This window comes from Miscanthus floridulus, chromosome 14, assembly GCF_019320115.1.
Source record: "Miscanthus floridulus cultivar M001 chromosome 14, ASM1932011v1, whole genome shotgun sequence".
NCBI lineage: Eukaryota > Viridiplantae > Streptophyta > Magnoliopsida > Poales > Poaceae > Miscanthus > Miscanthus floridulus.
In genome coordinates, this window is record NC_089593.1 from 23,609,891 (window position 1) to 23,627,116 (window position 17,226).

Here is a 17,226-nt window from a genome sequence, read left to right on the forward strand (position 1 = left end):
GGGGTAGCAATGAAGAAACAAAAGCTATGGGCAAGGATAAAGACATGGGGTGGGGAGCGTGCTTTGTAAGTAACCCTTTCAGACGTGGGAATGAAAATTGTGCACAACTTTGTAAAAAAACACGTGGGCTTGGAAATTGATGAAAGTGTTAGCATCCAGACCGTATCCAGGCGGCAGTGAAGGGTACCAGTAGTGGTGAATAGGTCCTATGAAGATGTTCCAGGAGCCACTACACCACTATCGCCATGGATAGTGGCGACTGCTGCCTGGTTGAGGGCGTCACTCGTTCTACCCGATTGTAACTAGAAAAATGTTAGATTAAGGGCCTATTTGGTTTCCTCTTGCTAAAGTTTAGCTACTAAACTTTAGTCACTTTAGCCACATGAGCGCTTTTGATGATGTGGCAAGGTTTTTAAGAAGAGAGAGAAGAAGTGAGTTTCATGAGGATGAAACTCTCTTGGCACGAATACCAACTCTCTATGACTCATGGAATTAAATGTCTATGAAACTCTCCATTGAGAAGGGGTGTTTCATCCATATTTCATTTTATTCTACATGACATGGCTGTCTTGGAAACAATATAATGAAACTCTCCACTAAGACTGGCCTAAGTATGAAATAAACTAGAACTGAGTCCAATAAATCTTCCATTAATATCCTATACCCTACAAATAATCTATAGGTCTAGGAATTGAAATACGGCATTCCAACGATCCTCATAACTGGCTTTGCTTTAGATAAGGGTCATTTGCATCTATCTGCTTAATACATTCAATCAATGATGGACCTAGATGCAACAAAAATTCTTTCATTTGCAATGACCTTACAAGTATGGGGGTAACCTACACCCGACTAAATAGGAGAATGGAGATGGGGAACAGCCTCATGAAACTTCCTCTAACATCCCCTAGGAGTAGTGGGACGAAGAGGAGAAGCAGAGCAACATGATATCTATTCCCACATCTGGATTGCATTCCTGAGCCAGAACTGCTCTGGCTCATGAATGCAATCCAGATGATGCTCGGGCCCTTGCTCTAGAGAAAGCTCTGGAAGATCCACCGGCGCCAGAGCCCTTGCTCCAATGAAAGCTCTCCATGGTTTTGATTCCTCATGCTTCTCTCGTAACTTAAGATGACTTATTATAATAGACTATATGTACAATGGTTGTCCTTTTATGTTGTCTTATAGTAACTCACAATTCCTTAATTAATGCATAGAATAAAAATAGGAATGTGAGTTGCAGGCTTGGAAATTGACACGAAAGTGTTACCATCCACACCGTTTGCAGGTGATGGTGAAGGCTACCGATGGTGGTGAATGGGTCATTCAAAGATGTTAGCACCTAATAACGACTATCGTATCATACGGTGTCATACGTGTCAAAGGCACACAAATGGTACATCCATCACGACCGTGGTCATGGGCTAAAAGTAGATGACGAGGTCCTCTCGATCACAAAAGGAGGAAGGTGGCGGGAACCTTGGCTCTAGCCCACGCAGACCCCCACGCCGAATGCACTGCTCCACCGTTGCCCCTGCATGCAGGCGCCACTGTGTGGACGGCGACGTCTGCTGCCTGGTTAAGGGCGTCGAAGCAGTAGCTATTTTTCACCGAGAACTGGGTGATGATGCGAGCGTTGTTGTTGGCATCCCAGCGAAGGAGGATCACCTCCTCCATCTACCAAGCTAGGTCATCAATGGCCTGATGCAACTCCACCGCCTCGGCCTACGTGGCATTGAGCTGCTCCTCGATAGCTAAAAAAGGTGACAAGAAAACCCTACAACTGAACACACGACGTCTCATCGCATGAAGTGAAAGAGCAAGATCATGCCCAATATGACTTACCAGCGAGCTATGTCTAGGCCTCAGCAGCCACATCCTCCACTGCGACCATTTCATGCTCTGACGTGACAAGCGTTGTCTACACGGTGTCAAGGCAAAGCTGCTGCGTGGGGTCATTCTACACACAGATTCGATGGGCGGTTGGCCTTGCCAGTCACATAATGACTTAATGACACCCACCCACGAGCAGTCGAGCACCATAGAACACGGGCGCATAAATTGAAACGGTATGGAAAAGATGGGAATGCATAAGGCTTACTTGGTTCACGCTGGTGCATGGGCAACTATCCTTCTGCCTTCCCTCCGATCGCTTCACCTGCCTTAGGTGTCCATCACAATTATAAGTATGCTAGAGTGGTACTGTGAGGGAGGCATTCACTTCATGTCACCTGCTCCGCCGCTTCCTTGTTCTTGTTCTTGCGCGCTTGTAGCCTCTTCTCCGTGCACCAAGATGGATCATGGCAAGCGTCCTTGAGAGGAGTCACTAGTGGGCGAAGGGCCGCTGCCACATCTCCGAGCCTACCTACACGGCAAGGGTAAGTTTAGAGCAATGTTTTGAGATCACGATTGACCTACGCTGATCAGTGACCTTTCTAGGGCCGTTTCCCACACCGCATCCGAAGGGGCCGCTAACCCCCCTATGCTGTGACCCCATTGATGGTAGGGTTGAGTTTGTCCTTCTCAGCGTCATCTTCCTTGGATGACCAGCCACAGTTTCATGAGCTTGTCTACATGGCGGACAAGGCCCGCCAGCCATACTCTGATGCCACCCGCAAGGTGGGTCGGCTGGAGCACTGCCTCGATGCTATCGAGGTGGCGCTCACTACCTCAGAGAGGGAGACTACCACCATGTAGATAGTGACCACCGATGCCTAGGCGCATGTCTTGGGTAAGGGTTCTCTCCATCTTGTCGTCCTATCTGACATCCGTAGCTTCTCATCTTCTCGCCGTCTTGTTGTTAGTGCTAGAGGAGCAGCTAGTGGCCTCTCGCCATGAGACAGAGGAAGCCCACCTCCAGGAGTTTCTCCTAATGGAGGACCGCGAGTGGGCTATGGTGGTAGGAATTCAAAAGGGAGCCAGCATCGCCCCCACTACCATGGAACTCTGCACCACCTAAGACTTCCACCGGGTGGAGCCCAGGTTCCTAGGCCACGCTAGGCAGGCGAAGCGGGCCGAGCTGGTCGGTGACTTCACCGTCGCCGCGGCCATCGTCATGGCCACCGTGAATGTGGAGGACATCTTCCACGGTGGTGGCCAACACCCTTAGGTTTTACCTAGGGCCTTTTTATAAAGAAATCTTCTCAACCCATGTTTCTTGATTTATTTTGTTTTGTGCACTGTTGTCTTGTCGTGCTTGCCGATGATCTGATCATTCGAATGTCATAGTCATGTGACCTTACCTGGGGATTGATCCACGAGGCTTAGCCTAGTGCAACTCCATTTTCATGACTAAAGTGTCGTACGACAGATCCAGCGGCATCGCGTCCTCCGTCAAACTCTTTTCTTTAGGTCGACCTGCTCGAGGGGAATGGCCTAAAGTCTGATATGACTTCGTGGAATAGAGCACCGAATGGCCTCATCGCCACTCACAATAGTCCCATTGCGTCATAGGTCTCAGCGTAGAGGAGGTCGAGACTGCTCCCGCCATCCATGAGGACACAAGACTGGCAGGTCTTGCCGATGATTAGGCCGATGACAAAGGGAAAACGTCCTGGCTACGGAATGTGGTCGGAGTGATCCTTTCTGTTGAAAGTGGGCGTAGTCTTCAACCATTTCAGGAAAGTTGGGATAGCGTCACCTAGGGTGGCCTTGTTGACCTCCCTATCCATGAGCTTTTGCTGGTGTTTGGACTCGTGCGCCGCTAGCCCACCAATGATCATGAGGTACCCTTTTGGGTTAGGATACGCAACCCTTTTATCAAAGGATATATAGGTGAGCTAGGCATCCATTGGATTTCCCTATGATTGCACTGAGCGAGAGCAGGAGTTAAGGCGAGGCTATGTCTCCCATGATCTTAGTGGAACACGCTCCTCCTAGAAACAACGTTGGAAGTTGGACGGAGAAAATTGACTGCACCATGCGGCTTGTCTAAAGGGCCGCGTCCACCGGGTCACTGCAGCTAGAGTAGAATAAAAATAGGAATGTGAGTACCACAACGACATGAGCCAACATTTTGTTAAAAAAGTAAATCTTTATTCATAAGTCTAGTAGGTTACATTTGAAAAGGTGTATAATAACAAAGATGTGTATCAAAGACTACTGGGTGTACAATAATAAAGACCTATCGAGTACATAAAACAACATATGCTCGACTACAATGTCGTAAAACTTCCACTAACATCACCCAAGAAGGGGCATAGTGCGGAGTTTGAAACAACAGTGTTGTAGTCATAGGATGCTCCGATGAAGAGAGCCAATGTGACACCCACCTCGCAAAGCTTTCATTTGCATCCCCTCGTGTAGGCAAGGGTTGTAGCAGAAAGCATGAGGAGACCTGCCCACGTGTCTGACTCCTCCATGAAAATGGAAGAGAGGATCATCCCCAGACATACCAAAGGCAGTGATCCTCCTTATATCTTCGTAAAACTTCGACTAGCACTAAGGACAAGCAACCATTGCTGCACCCCAAACATGGAAGAAAGCCAATCCTCAAGGCCTTATCCCATTGCCGGTGCACCATGGCGATGAAGATGGATGACAGGCTCAAAAACTTCCTTTCACTAAAACTAAAGGCGATTCTTGGAAGGTGTGTAGAATGAGCACAACTGATGGTAAACTAGCTTACCTTGGCTTAAATAGCCCCACCCAAGATGCGCGCAGGGAAGACAATAGTCAAGGTCTATGACATCTGTGGCCACCCACACGATTCATGAGCGACGGAGGGTGAACATGATGCAGTTTAGATTCTCGGGCACATTTGATTCCCTGCCACATTTCATCCTCATCTAAAATTGGACTTAATGACGATGTGTACTCAAGCGTATGATACGACATGAGTGGGGAAGGCAACAGTCAAGGTTCGTGACATCCATGGCCACCCACGCGAGTCACATGGGTGATGGAGCAGGGTAGATGGCGTAGACCATTTGATTCCCTACCACATTTGAGGCGCATCTATAACGCGGGTGCATTGTAGTGCTTTTGAGGTGTCATTTTTGTTTAGTATTTTGGAGTGCCCTCATCAGCATTCCCCATGTACCCATAACATTAGAAATCAATATAAGTATTCTACTACTATAGTGCTTCTTCCTTCTTCATTGTCATGCAGGCCTTCCACCTCTTAGAGTAGGGCAATGTCACACTAACGCTGAATCACCGTATGAAACTGCGATGGGAGCTATAACACCACCATAATGTATTGTTCGCACCAGAGAAATAAACCAATTTGGAAACACAACAAATTAAGATGGCACACTAGTTTAGCTATAATAATGACAACATCTATCCTAGATGAAATTAACATGGCCATAGACAATCAAACAACATTGGTCTATTTGAACATGTCGTGACATAGAGATACATCAAATGGAGCTTTATTCACTACTCCGCTAATGACTAAAAGAAAAAGAACAACAGAACATAAGGAAGAAAGTAAGGTCTGCTCATGAACCATGCTAGGACTTTACGTCTACCACAGCTATGGTCAACACTGGCAAGGATGACATGAACTTTTCTTCAGTCCATGTCATACGTGATGATTGTTCTTTCCGCCCCAACAAAGAAAATCAAATTCCATTCTGGGTGAACTGTAATTGTTGTGTAGGCTAAATCATAATCCACATAACCAAATTTAATATTAGTCTTTTCAAACATCTTCAGTGTGCTAACAGTATGCTTCAATGTCCATTTATCAGTAGCATAGTCTTCAAGGATCCAGACTGAAAGTTAGGATATATTGTGACCACTAACACCACCAATAGTACATACACACAAGTGACCCTGAGCTTGATGGATGGAGGGTAGAGTACCATGAGGCCTAAGAAATTTCCTCCATGTCTTTCCCTCCATATCTACAACAAGTATCAAAGAGTACCCCATAATGTGCAGACAACCGTTAAGAAACACACTTGCTGATCTTGAATGTATCACATCATCAATGTCTCAGCCCCATTTAGATTCCTGATAGATCCATGTTGCAGTTTGAGATGAGTAGATCCCCACACCTAGGCACTCACTGTCCTCCTCCTCCACAAATTCAATCACATGGAAGTATGAGGAGGTTGTCGGATCGAACCCCAATCGAGCCTGACCAACAGCATGGATGCTAGGCAGTAGTACCCACAAATTCTTGGTTGCCGGATTATAGACAACATAGCAGGATCCAGCAGCCTCAACACACAAGCATAGGACAAGGCCATTGCAACAATCTAAGACAGCTACTTTGTCAATGGAGAAGGGCAAGAAAGACAAGTCAGGGCATTCACTAGTGACACTGTTGAAGTTTCGCTCGCCTTTCTCGCTGTCATAGAAGAAGGCAACCACAATCTGGGGCAGCACCTTACGGTTGTTGGAGATGAGGCGGTTCTAGGAGCGGCAGACACATTTATAGCACAACAAGGAGCAACACGAGGAGGCAGTGGAGGATCTCCAAAACAACATCCTCTATGAGGCTACCCAGTGCATTCCGGTTGTTGGGGGCTACCTCCATTTCAAAGAGCATACGATCATCATTGTGCAGTAGGATGAGAGCTTCCTTTGTAATGAGATAACTAAAGAGGAAAATAATCTGACAAAGATCCATCAGTGTAGTGCGAAAGCATTACCCTTGCCTTTGGATCTGGTGGCGGTATGGCGCAAGGCGTGTAATGGTTCACACAAATTGCGAGAGGAACAATGTGCCAGCCATGCAAGAGGTGGTGGTGGCGCTGCGCGAGGTGTGCAATGGTTCACATAAACTAAGAGAGAGGAACGATGCACCAACCTTGAAGATGGAGAAGTGGAATGGTGATGCAACTGTGTTGTGGGTAGTTGGGAAAAAACTCGCTCAATTTACTACCGCCGGTAGACCAAACGGTCGTGTAGGACTGGCGGCCAGAATGCCTATCCAGTCGGCTCAGCTTTTCATACGACGGAGAAAATACCATTGCCGCATCTATTGTTAACCCATGGGTGGTAGAAGTTTCAACTATCGGTTTCCTTCCTCAGGAGGCCTCTCTATCAGTCCAACCGGCGGTGGAAGCATAACACAGCTGCTTCTATCGCTATGGCAGTAAAAGTGGTGATAGTGATAAGTCAATCTATAGTAGTGATCTATCCTAAATCTAGTCATAAACTTCTCTACACACCTATGACTGGTGAAATGGAATGTTCTATGGGTTAAACCTTTGCCTTATGAATTCTATTCCATCTTCTCCAATGTTGATGCAACACATGCACCAACAAATATCACAAATGATATGATCCACTTCATATCATCACGTGACCTTATTGGTTCATCAATCTTGACCTCACTTGCTCTTTATCATTGCTTCGGTCCATCGACACCAAGTCTTGCTCAAGCTTTCCTGCCACGTAGTTTATTGCTTCAAAGCCTCCGACTTGCCCTTTACGCTTGCAACCGGTCCATCAAGCCAAGTCTTGTCTTGATCTTCTCCACCTAGTCACATGACTCCATGTCATGTATCACATATGTTAAGCTCCTCCATCACATGTGTGAGCTTTACTACATATCTAAGCCATTTTCATCTCCATGGCATGTGCTGCTCACACAAGTGTACTTGTGGACTAATCACAAGTGTACCTCACATAAACACATATTCTGGAGCATCAAAAAGGTAATTTCAAGCATTGTTGTTGTTTTAGTTTTCCGTGTTTCGTCTAAAAATTGATGTTGTTTGAGATCTACAGGTGCAGATTAAGAAGTGGCTCCAATCAGCCGGAGCCAATCTCTGTTGAATTCACTTTGGCAACTGAGCAAACAGCTGCTCCTGTGAAGGAAAATTGTAAAGGGAAAAGAAACAAATTGCTAAAAGGATTGCAATCAATCATATGGTGCCATTAGACAGCCTTGCCATAAGCACTAGAAGCAAGAAAACCGATCCAGCAAGTCCTGCAACGAGCACAAGAAGCAAAAGGAGACTTAGCTTGTGATTCTCGCCAATAACTTATGATATATATGCATGTGGACTTAATGTAATGTTTGAACCTACATGTATGTGAACATTAATGTATGCAGCTATGGACCATTTATATTGACTATATGCATAGAGATTCTATGGACTCAATGAAGTGTTTGAACCAATTTATATTGAGATCTCATTAATATTTATCTATATAGTGTGGATGAAGTTTATTGCACAAATAATGCAAGCCATCAATAAAATTATTTTTTGGGAAACTTTAACCATAGTTGTATAATGTGGATGAATTATAATGCTTAAATAATGCATATTAGCCTAACAAATTATTTGCCAATTTTAACCACGTTAATATAATGTGGACGAATTTTATTGTCAAAATAAAGCATACAAATAAGCAGTGTCGTAGAGGGAATAAGTATGTTTTTAACATCACATGAAGTAGTGTCATATAAGGAATCACCGCATTTTCTAGAATAGGGGTATTCTGGTCATTTTGCATGACACTTAACAGTGTTAGTCTCCCAAATTGACGGTAGTGTCGTGTAGGACACAAAAATTCAAACACAGTGTCATAAAGGAATTTTGAACTTTTTAGGGCCATACAAGGTATAAGTGAGTTTCATAGAGCCTTATAGGTAATTTTCTCAAATTGTACCACTTTGTGGATACTAAATAAGATCAAGCATGAGGTGGTTACAGAACACTTTTGTGGAGTTGTGACATTCTCAAAGTCACTTAAACTCCTATATAGTTTGGGGCATCATCGTAGACTAATATAATTATAACAAAAAAAGAGCATTTATACTAAAAACACAGAGAAAGAAGAGCTTTATCTTAGAGAAGATCGTAAACTCGTTTCATATTTTTTAAAACATTTTTCTAAAGAATATTTAAATTTAGGATTTTAATTGCATATTTAAAAAAACGGATTTTTTTGAGAAAAAATGTTTTTATAGAATTTTTTATTAAATGTATTGGACCCAGAATTGTTGACGTAGACTGATTCACCTCTCTCGCGGTTGAAAGTTGGAGGAGATAAAAAATCTGTGTTTTCCCATTTGGCGAGGGAAATCGACATTCGAGCAAAGTTGAACACGGGTTTAAATAAAGGAGCAAACAATGAAGTAGATTATCCGCCACCAGGTGGCAGTGGCACTGATGAACCACTGACCTGATATTTCGCGGTGACTCGGGCGACTCAGGCGGCGCTCACCGGCTTAGCTAACGGCACCCTCTCCTGGACGCCCCTCTGATTATAGTCGTCGCCTCCTAAAAACCAGAGCTCATCCGCAACATCCCCTCCCTTCCCTCTCCGCCCCTCCATTCCCTCCCTCTCCTCTTCCCCGTCATCACCAGCGGCGAGGGTGGCCAGCGGGGGCGGATCCCCCCCCCCCCCCCCCCCGACAGGATCTAGTGCCTCAGATGCGCCATGCCTAGACGCTACTTGGGCTGCGCTGGCGGGGCCAAGCCGTGCTGGGCAAGCAGCGGGGTGACACCGGCCAGCTCCCGCCCCTACTCTTCCTCGTCATCGTTAGCGGTGGGGGTGTCTGGCGGGGCCTGATCTGGTCCCTCCAGCCACGCCCTGCTTGCCCAATGCCAGGGTTGCGCCGGCCGGCCCAAGCCACATGGGGGCAGACTGTGCGTTGGCTCCGTCCAGGCCCAGCATGTCAGGCGCTGCCTTGCCACGCAGGGGCTAGAGAACCATGCCTTCGCTAGAGCTACGCCACCCCGAGACTGCACTGACAACTGTCCAATGTGCCCTACCTCGCCTCGGCTACGCTCGGTAGGATCCCGGCCAGTGGTAGCCACGGCTGGTTGCAACTGCCCCTGGCTGGCCGCAACCGGCCTGATCTGGCTATAGGGCGGCTGGTGTTGGCCATAGCCGGCTTGTGCTGGCTGCAGCCCACCCGATGTGGCTGGACGGCACGGTGGTGGCCGGTTAGCGATGCTCATGGGTTTCACGGTGTAGCGGCGGTGGTGGGCTGCCTAATTGGGTGCAGGCGGTTGCGCCTGTGCCAGTTCCTGTCTCTTCATCCGGGCGGTGGCTCTCCTTGGGGAATGTCATTGGAGTCATGGAGTTCTGGCAAAAGCTTTGCCCAGTTTTGGCCGAGCGGACGATGGTGACGCCTTTGGTGCCACGTACCTCCTTGGAGGCGTCGTTGTTGAACCCTGTGCTTCTCTTTTCTTCGTTTTCTTAATCTTATGTTTATTCCAAGTAACCCACCACTAGTTTAGTGATTTGTAATCTGTGTTACGAGGCTCTCTCGTAGTTACACCGTGCAATTCACTTCTCTTAATTAAAAAAAAAACGGACTATATTCTCTGGTCATGAAAAACCGGATGTTTGGCCATCCAAACTCAGGCTCGATCCATCACCCATCCTGCGACGGCGAGTGGATCTCCTCGTGCTCCTCCTGCAGTCCTGCCCCCTGCCGTGTCGTCGCTTGGCCGTGAAGGGGTTTTTTTTTTTTTTTTTGGTCCCATCCTCTCCTGCCTGTCGCTTGCTGACTGACACAGCAAGCAATAGCAGTAGAGTAGGGCACGGTGTCCGGCACCAGAGCCACCCAGCTCCTGTGGCCCTCCTCCGGTGCACGCTGCCGCTGCCGTCCACGGTCCACACATGCGTTCCGTTTCTTGGACGGGGCCCCACGGCGCGGCGGCTGCCACTCCCACCCACAACATGCGCGTTCATCACGTGCCCTCCTCACTCAAGCGAGCGATCTGCACGAAATTAGCCCAAAGGTTGAGGGGGCCTTGCCGCTCATCCCTCGCCCGCAACTTCAAAATTTCCAAACCCGCATCCGGCGCCCGGTGAGAGAATGAGAAGCTGCGAGGACCCGGTGCACCGTCACGTGAGCCTGCGCCGGCGGGGCCCACGCGTCGTTGGGGGACGCCGGGACGGCGCGGCTTTGGGAATCAATTGCGCGTTTAATGGCTGTTGCCTGCGCAATTATATTTTGCTAATACGACCAGTAGTGGTTGGTTGGCAAATGTTTCGATTAGGCCCTGTATCTGTCGCGCTATCACTGTTTGATCGGGATACCTGGGCTTGCCCTTTCAAACACAAACGATGTCTCCTGTGCTATAAAGTGTTTAAACGAAAACCAACTTCTTTTCCTTGGCCCCATTTGGTACTTAAAACATATGCCTAAGACTACTTTTGAGATGACAAATCTAGCTGCACTACTTCAGCAGTACTTTTCAACGAACGAACATTGTTTTTCTCTCCCAACAAATCAGCATAAACATCAGCATAAGCCAAATTTCAGCGAAACGAACAGGGCCAAAATCTACACATTAGCTTCGGTTGGTGTTTCATTTTATTAGAACATTCTTTCTAATGAGCAACACTATTAGTTATACTTTTTTTAGATAATGACTATTACTTATTCTTGGCTTTACAAAAGCTGGGTTTCCTCGGTAAAAAAATACACTATTACTTTATTCGTATTGTGCTAGCAAATAGGTTTTCAACTAACTTAGTACACTACTAGTGCAAAACCACATCGCCCTTGTAGATAAGTTCTCTATCTTGGCACCTTATAAACTTTGAAGATTTCAAAACACCATCTTCAAAGAGAAGAATTCACCATAGCTTGGAATATAGTATAATTTAAAGTGTGTCACTGCCTTATCTTTCTTCCTCCTCCAATTTCCCTCGCTAAGTACAAATTTGTGCTATAGTGCACTTCATGAAAACACATATCAAATTATGGTCAACCAGATTTGGAGAGGAGCTAGTTATATGGGAAGAAGGCTTTCTTTGTGGTGTTTTGTGACTGAGCAGATGTGGAAATGAGCCAGTTGTTGGTCTCTTCACGATGCAAATGAGAAGGCTACGTTTGTATGCTGCTGCATGTATTTACAACTCCATGTAATGGCTAGTTGTCTGATTTGAATGCAACGGCTGGCAAAGACCTTCTCAAACGTGTACAGAAATCCTTTGTTTTTCCTATCGTGCTACCAAAGACCTGCTGATTTACTTTCCTGTGTTTTTTTTAACTCTATCTACATGATTGGAGAAACATAGCACATAAATTTGTATGCTTTTTTCTATTCCTATATGTTTCCTATCGTATGCTACAAACCGAGTTTCGATTAAGCAAGTCCAAAGCACAAAGACACCAAAACCATTGGTGAATTTGCATGATAACCCAGAACTAGAGTGACTGAAACGCAAAACTCCCACACGCTATCGAAGGACCGCCAGTTGAAACGGAGCAGAATCACCACCGCACCTTCTGCTCCTGCCTCGCCGGCCGCCGCCGCGTCCCTAGCCCCCAGGACCTCCGCCGCAAATATCGCCATGAGCTCAGCCACTTCCGCGGCGCCGCCTGGCCGCCGTACTAGGAGCCGCCCGCCATCAGCTTCTTCTCGCAAGTCTGACGACCCCTCGGTCGCCGCGGCCGCCGCCGCCGCCAACGGGAATGGGAACGGGAAGGCCGCATCCAAGCCCGCCTCCCCCCACCAGCTCACGTAAGCGCGCGGTCAATCTTCTCCTTCCATTTCGTCGCCTCGGTTTCGAGCCGGGGCCGCTGAAGATTGGATTTTTAATTGGTTTGGGCTTGCTTGCCCAGGGGGGAGAGGACAGTGAAGAAGCTGCGGCTGTCCAAGGCACTGACGATATCGGAGGGGACGACGGTGTCGGATGCGTGCCGGCGGATGGCGTCGAGGCGGGTCGATGCCGTGCTGCTCACCGACGCCCATGGCCTCCTCTCCGGCATAGTTACCGACAAGGTGACTTCTCTTCTCTTTTTCGTAATTTTCTGGTTCTGTTTGATGGTTACATGTGTTCCAGTGTGCTTTTATAGCGATTGAGAGCTGAGGAAATGGGTCCGGTTTTCTGAATTTGATGTAACAGGAGTCCAAGATGCTACATAGTACATATCTTCCTGGGGAAAATCTGTGTTTGGATTACATTCTTGGTTTGGAGCTTAGCAATTGTCAGTTTCTGTCAAAGCAAAGTTCCATTTTATTTGGAGATTTTGATCAGCCTTTTCTTTTACCAAACTTGGACGACTCATTGTAATTTCCTTTTACCAATGCATATTTTTCCCTATGCGTAAATGAAAGAGGGTGCTGTTGTACTTGTTTAGTAGTTGGTTTATGCCTAAAACTATCGAAGCAGTCCAGGTTATATGATGATGGTTTGCATTGCACTTTTGTTAGGCATCTAGAAGACTAGAACATTATCTTTATATTCTATAATTTCTACTCAGTAATTTGAAGTAAATAACCTTGTAAGTTGTAAGTTGCTTTTTAACCAAGCAGACGATGGCCTATTTTTGCTGCTTTCAATATGACTTGTTGATTTTTGTTTGTATTCAAATTGGGGTGCAGGATATAGCTACAAGGGTGATTGCTGAGGGGCTTAGGGTGGAGCAAACCATCATTTCCAAAATCATGACACGGAATCCTATTTATGTGATGTCTGACACACCTGCCATTGAGGCTTTGCAGAAGATGGTTCAAGGTATGTCTAGTGATTCTGGCATTTCCTTTGATAGAGTTTATTAAATAAATGTTTGTATGGACAATATGGGAACAAAGTAGAGAAAGCCAGCTTGTGATTTTCACTGAACTGTGCCATGGGCTGTTCTCTGATATATGTACTGTACTGCACTAACCATCCGTGTACATTTTTCGTAACAGTATAGGCTACTTCCTGAAGTTCTTGTGCAACTCATATATTTTGCTGTAACCACTATGCTTTTTTTCCTGTCTTAAACGTAATCTTGTGTTTGAAAAGAAAAAAAAAATTGTATTGTATCATGTGATGTATACTATTTCATAAGTCATTGTCAATCCAGCTGTACTTGCTAGTTTTGTAAGTGCAATGACAATACAATTTTGGGGAGCTGTATTGTATCACAGTCCTCAATATCTTAGTAGCAAATGAATATTTCTTCATTGGTATGGTTAAATTTCTAGGATTTGTTTGTCACGTTGCTGAGTTTCTGTCATGATTTCAATGATAATATATGTGTATACTGTGTAAGCTGGTTGTTCTCATGTCCTTGCACAGAAACCCTTAGTCAACACTTAGTTGGATATGTGCTTCCTTCTTCACTAACATCAGCTTTTCCAATTTGTTCTCTCATATTTTAGGGAAATTTAGACACCTTCCTGTTGTGGAGAATGGTGAGGTTATTGCTATGCTGGACATTGCAAAATGCCTTTATGACGCAATATCAAGACTGGAAAAGGCTGCAGAACAAGGAAGTGCAATAGCAGCTGCTGTTGAAGGGGTCGAACGTCAATTAGGAGGCAACTTTTCAGGTTTCTGCATTACATATAATATCTCAAAATTCTCATTTCAAAAACCATTTGGGTCATATGAGTAAATTGGTTTACATCTAGAAGGTATATTTTATGAAATAGTAATCATGCTAACGCCTTATCATTCTAAATCCAAGTGAACTTCATATCATACGAATTCGCTAGGTATATCATATTCTGCTCTACTATTAAATGTTTATATTTGTGAGATTAGACACAAGATAGTAGATTGATTATCAGGGATATGAGGTTACACATATATAGGCAAGGATGACCTAGGTTTATAGAAACAGAACCAGCAGGGATCCTTGCCTAATAGATATCAATCTATCTGTCCTAACCATATAGGCACTAGGCCCAATAGGATGTACAGGCCCATTAGAGCTGTGGCACCCTTTGTCTAACGATATTATATATCTCAATTGTTGTAACTACATTTTAAAAACCATTTTTACGTTGTATCATGTTACAAATCATTTAAAGTTAGTAATTTTCTGTGGTTACAGTTCCTTCTGCTCTCATTGAAACTCTAAGGGAGAGGATGTTCAAACCTTCTTTGTCAACCATCGTTACAGAGAATACAAAGTATATCATTGATTTTCTCTGACTATTTTCTTTCAATAATTAGCAATAGAAAGGACATTGAGCTTACTATGCTATCTTGCAGAGTAGCAATTGTTTCGCCTACAGATCCTGTGTGTGTAGCAGCACAAAAAATGCGAGAGTTTCGGGTTAATTCAGTGGTTGTCACTACAGGAAACACATTGCAGGGGATCTTTACGTAAGCATTCTATATTAGTAAAACAGTATTGTCCATGATTCCCTTGCTTATTGTTGATGTTGTATGATTATGTTACGCAGCTCAAAAGATATACTTATGCATGTTGTGTCACAAAATATTTCCCCTGAGTTGACTCTAGTAGAAAAGGTATTCCATTATATTTACAATTTTCTTTTTCTCACTGTCTAAGTTGTCCAGTTGCTTTTACACTACCTGTGCTCATTACTTCATTATAACATTTTCAGGTGATGACTGCCAACCCAGATTGTGCCACGTTAGAAACAACAATTCTCGATGCATTACATATAATGCATGATGGCAAATTCTTGCATATTCCTGTTATTGACAAAGGTGCCACCTGATTTCTGTCTCAATCTTTGAATATCATACTGCTACTTTATATGCTACATGTTTAAAGTCTTCATTATTGTGAACAGATGGACAGATTGCTGCTTGCCTGGATGTCCTGCAACTTACCCATGCAACTATTCAATTGGTAACCCCTAACTCCATACTCCTTCAGCTCTCTTCTGGTTCATACATGAATTTGTCTATCTAATTCTCTACTTGTAGGTTGAAGGAGGGAATGGAACTGTGAATGATGTCGCAAACTCGGTAATGCAGAGGTTCTGGGACTCTGCTCTTGCATTGGAGCCTCCAGATGAGGAATTCGATAGCCGTAGGTTTGTTGATGGGTCTTTTGAGGATTATTTGTCTTCTTCTGTTTTCATATGAGGCTATAATACAACTCTCCTTGTACTGTTCAGCGAGGTATCCTTACTCCTGCAGTCAGAGGCTGGAGATGGAAAGAGTAGTGTTTATCCCCCTGTGATTGGCAATTCATTTTCCTTTAAGCTTCAAGATCGAAAAGGCCGTGTGCACAGATTCACTTGTGGTATTTGCTTGTTCCATAGTTTACCTGCAGATGTAAGATATGGTTGCATCATCAAATATAACTGAATGTTAATTTTTCAATTCACTACTGCAGGCTCAGAGAGCTTGGATGAGCTTGTGTCTTCTGTAAGACAAAGATTAAGTATTGCTGATGAAAAAGAAGCAGTGCAACTCTTGGTAAGATCGACTGATCAAGTACTTCAGCATCAGAATGGTCCTATGGTTTAGTAGGCATATAAGCATTTAACTTCCAAAGATTACGAAGGTCCAATAGGATGAGATTAGGTGCCCAATGCCCCAATATCTGATAGCAAAAGCCAAAGTTTCCCTTACTCTGTTGATGAAAAATTAACTGTGTTTATTATACTTGAAGAGTGTGAACTCATCCATGTGACCATGTCTTTGCATCACCATGGGTGATGATATAAATGGTTTCATTCGTCATTGCACCAACTAAAAGATGGTTTGTATTTGCCCGCACTAGCCAACTTGATCTTGTTCTATGTAGTATGAAGATGATGAAGGTGACCGAGTGCTGCTGACAACAGACGCCGATCTTGCTGGTGCAGTGCTGCATGCCAAATCATCTGGGTTGAAGGTAACTCTTTTTTTTTTTGTGCCTTCTGTGATTATCTATTCGATTGCAGGTTGTAGGGCTACAAATTACTTGCTCGATCCACCTGACTAAAACAAATGTTCACCTTCAGGTGCTGAAGTTGCACATCGAAGATCCCAGTTTGTATACCGAAGTGACAAAACCGTCACAGGAGCTGGCACCACCTCTCTGCAGTAGTGGGATATCGCTGGTTCATGTTGGGTTAATGGCCGGTGTAGTGGCTCTCAGTGGCGCAGCAGTGATAGTTTACTTGAAAAGATCTCAGCTGTGATCTCCAAAACCGGAGGATGGCCTTCTCTTTTGAGGAGTGGGATTGGTGGCATCTGAAACTAGCATTGCCATCAGCTAATGCATTCTGAAGCTTTGCCTTCACCCTGGTGCCATTTATAAGCTAAGAACTGAAGGAAAGTACAGAAATGAAGATCACATCTGTGATCTGTTGATGAACTGAAGGTTCATACAGGTCACTGGACAAGATCGTTGTTTTTTGGAGTAGGCGAATTTCTGGCAGGACGTCCTGCCTATCTTTGTTCAGTCTGCACGAACGTGGACAATTTCACGACTACGGTGTAATATATGTAAACATTACATATATGTTCCCTTTTCATACTTATGTACTTGTTTGTAGATAAACAGATGAAGTAAACTCATTTCAGATGACTATTGTTTTAGAGGGTAATACTGATTCGTCTATCTGTCATTCATGTTAAGTTTGGTAAAACTGCATTCTGTAA

At 44.8% G+C, this 17,226-nt stretch overlaps 1 protein-coding gene across 2 annotated transcripts; it reads left to right on the top strand.

Moving 5' to 3' along the window:
- The first annotated feature begins 12,086 nt into the window (after positions 1–12,086).
- LOC136504587 (CBS domain-containing protein CBSCBSPB3-like) lies at positions 12,087–17,226 on the top strand. 2 transcript variants are annotated; one of them, XM_066499535.1, is made up of 14 exons: positions 12,087–12,398; positions 12,500–12,659; positions 13,263–13,395; positions 14,031–14,201; positions 14,708–14,786; positions 14,869–14,982; positions 15,063–15,129; positions 15,228–15,333; positions 15,420–15,478; positions 15,556–15,665; positions 15,750–15,877; positions 15,971–16,053; positions 16,385–16,474; positions 16,584–17,226. In XM_066499535.1, exons 1-14 carry the CDS (start codon positions 12,229–12,231, stop codon positions 16,761–16,763), a joined length of 1,650 nt encoding a protein of 549 aa, XP_066355632.1. In that variant the 5' UTR covers positions 12,087–12,228; the 3' UTR covers positions 16,764–17,226. The 2 variants fall into 2 exon arrangements, with proteins under 2 accessions (XP_066355632.1, XP_066355633.1); XM_066499536.1 differs by having other exon boundaries at positions 12,208–12,398; positions 12,514–12,659.

Bases quoted from the DNA above. Each gene is read 5' to 3' on its own strand.
- LOC136504587 (XM_066499535.1), top strand. From the start codon at position 12,229: ATGAGCTCAGCCACTTCCGCGGCGCCGCCTGGCCGCCGTACTAGGAGC. The intron at 14,983-15,062 runs GTAAGCATTCTA...TATGTTACGCAG, and splicing joins ACATTGCAGGGGATCTTTAC to CTCAAAAGATATACTTATGC. The intron at 16,475-16,583 runs GTAACTCTTTTT...GTTCACCTTCAG, and splicing joins CCAAATCATCTGGGTTGAAG to GTGCTGAAGTTGCACATCGA.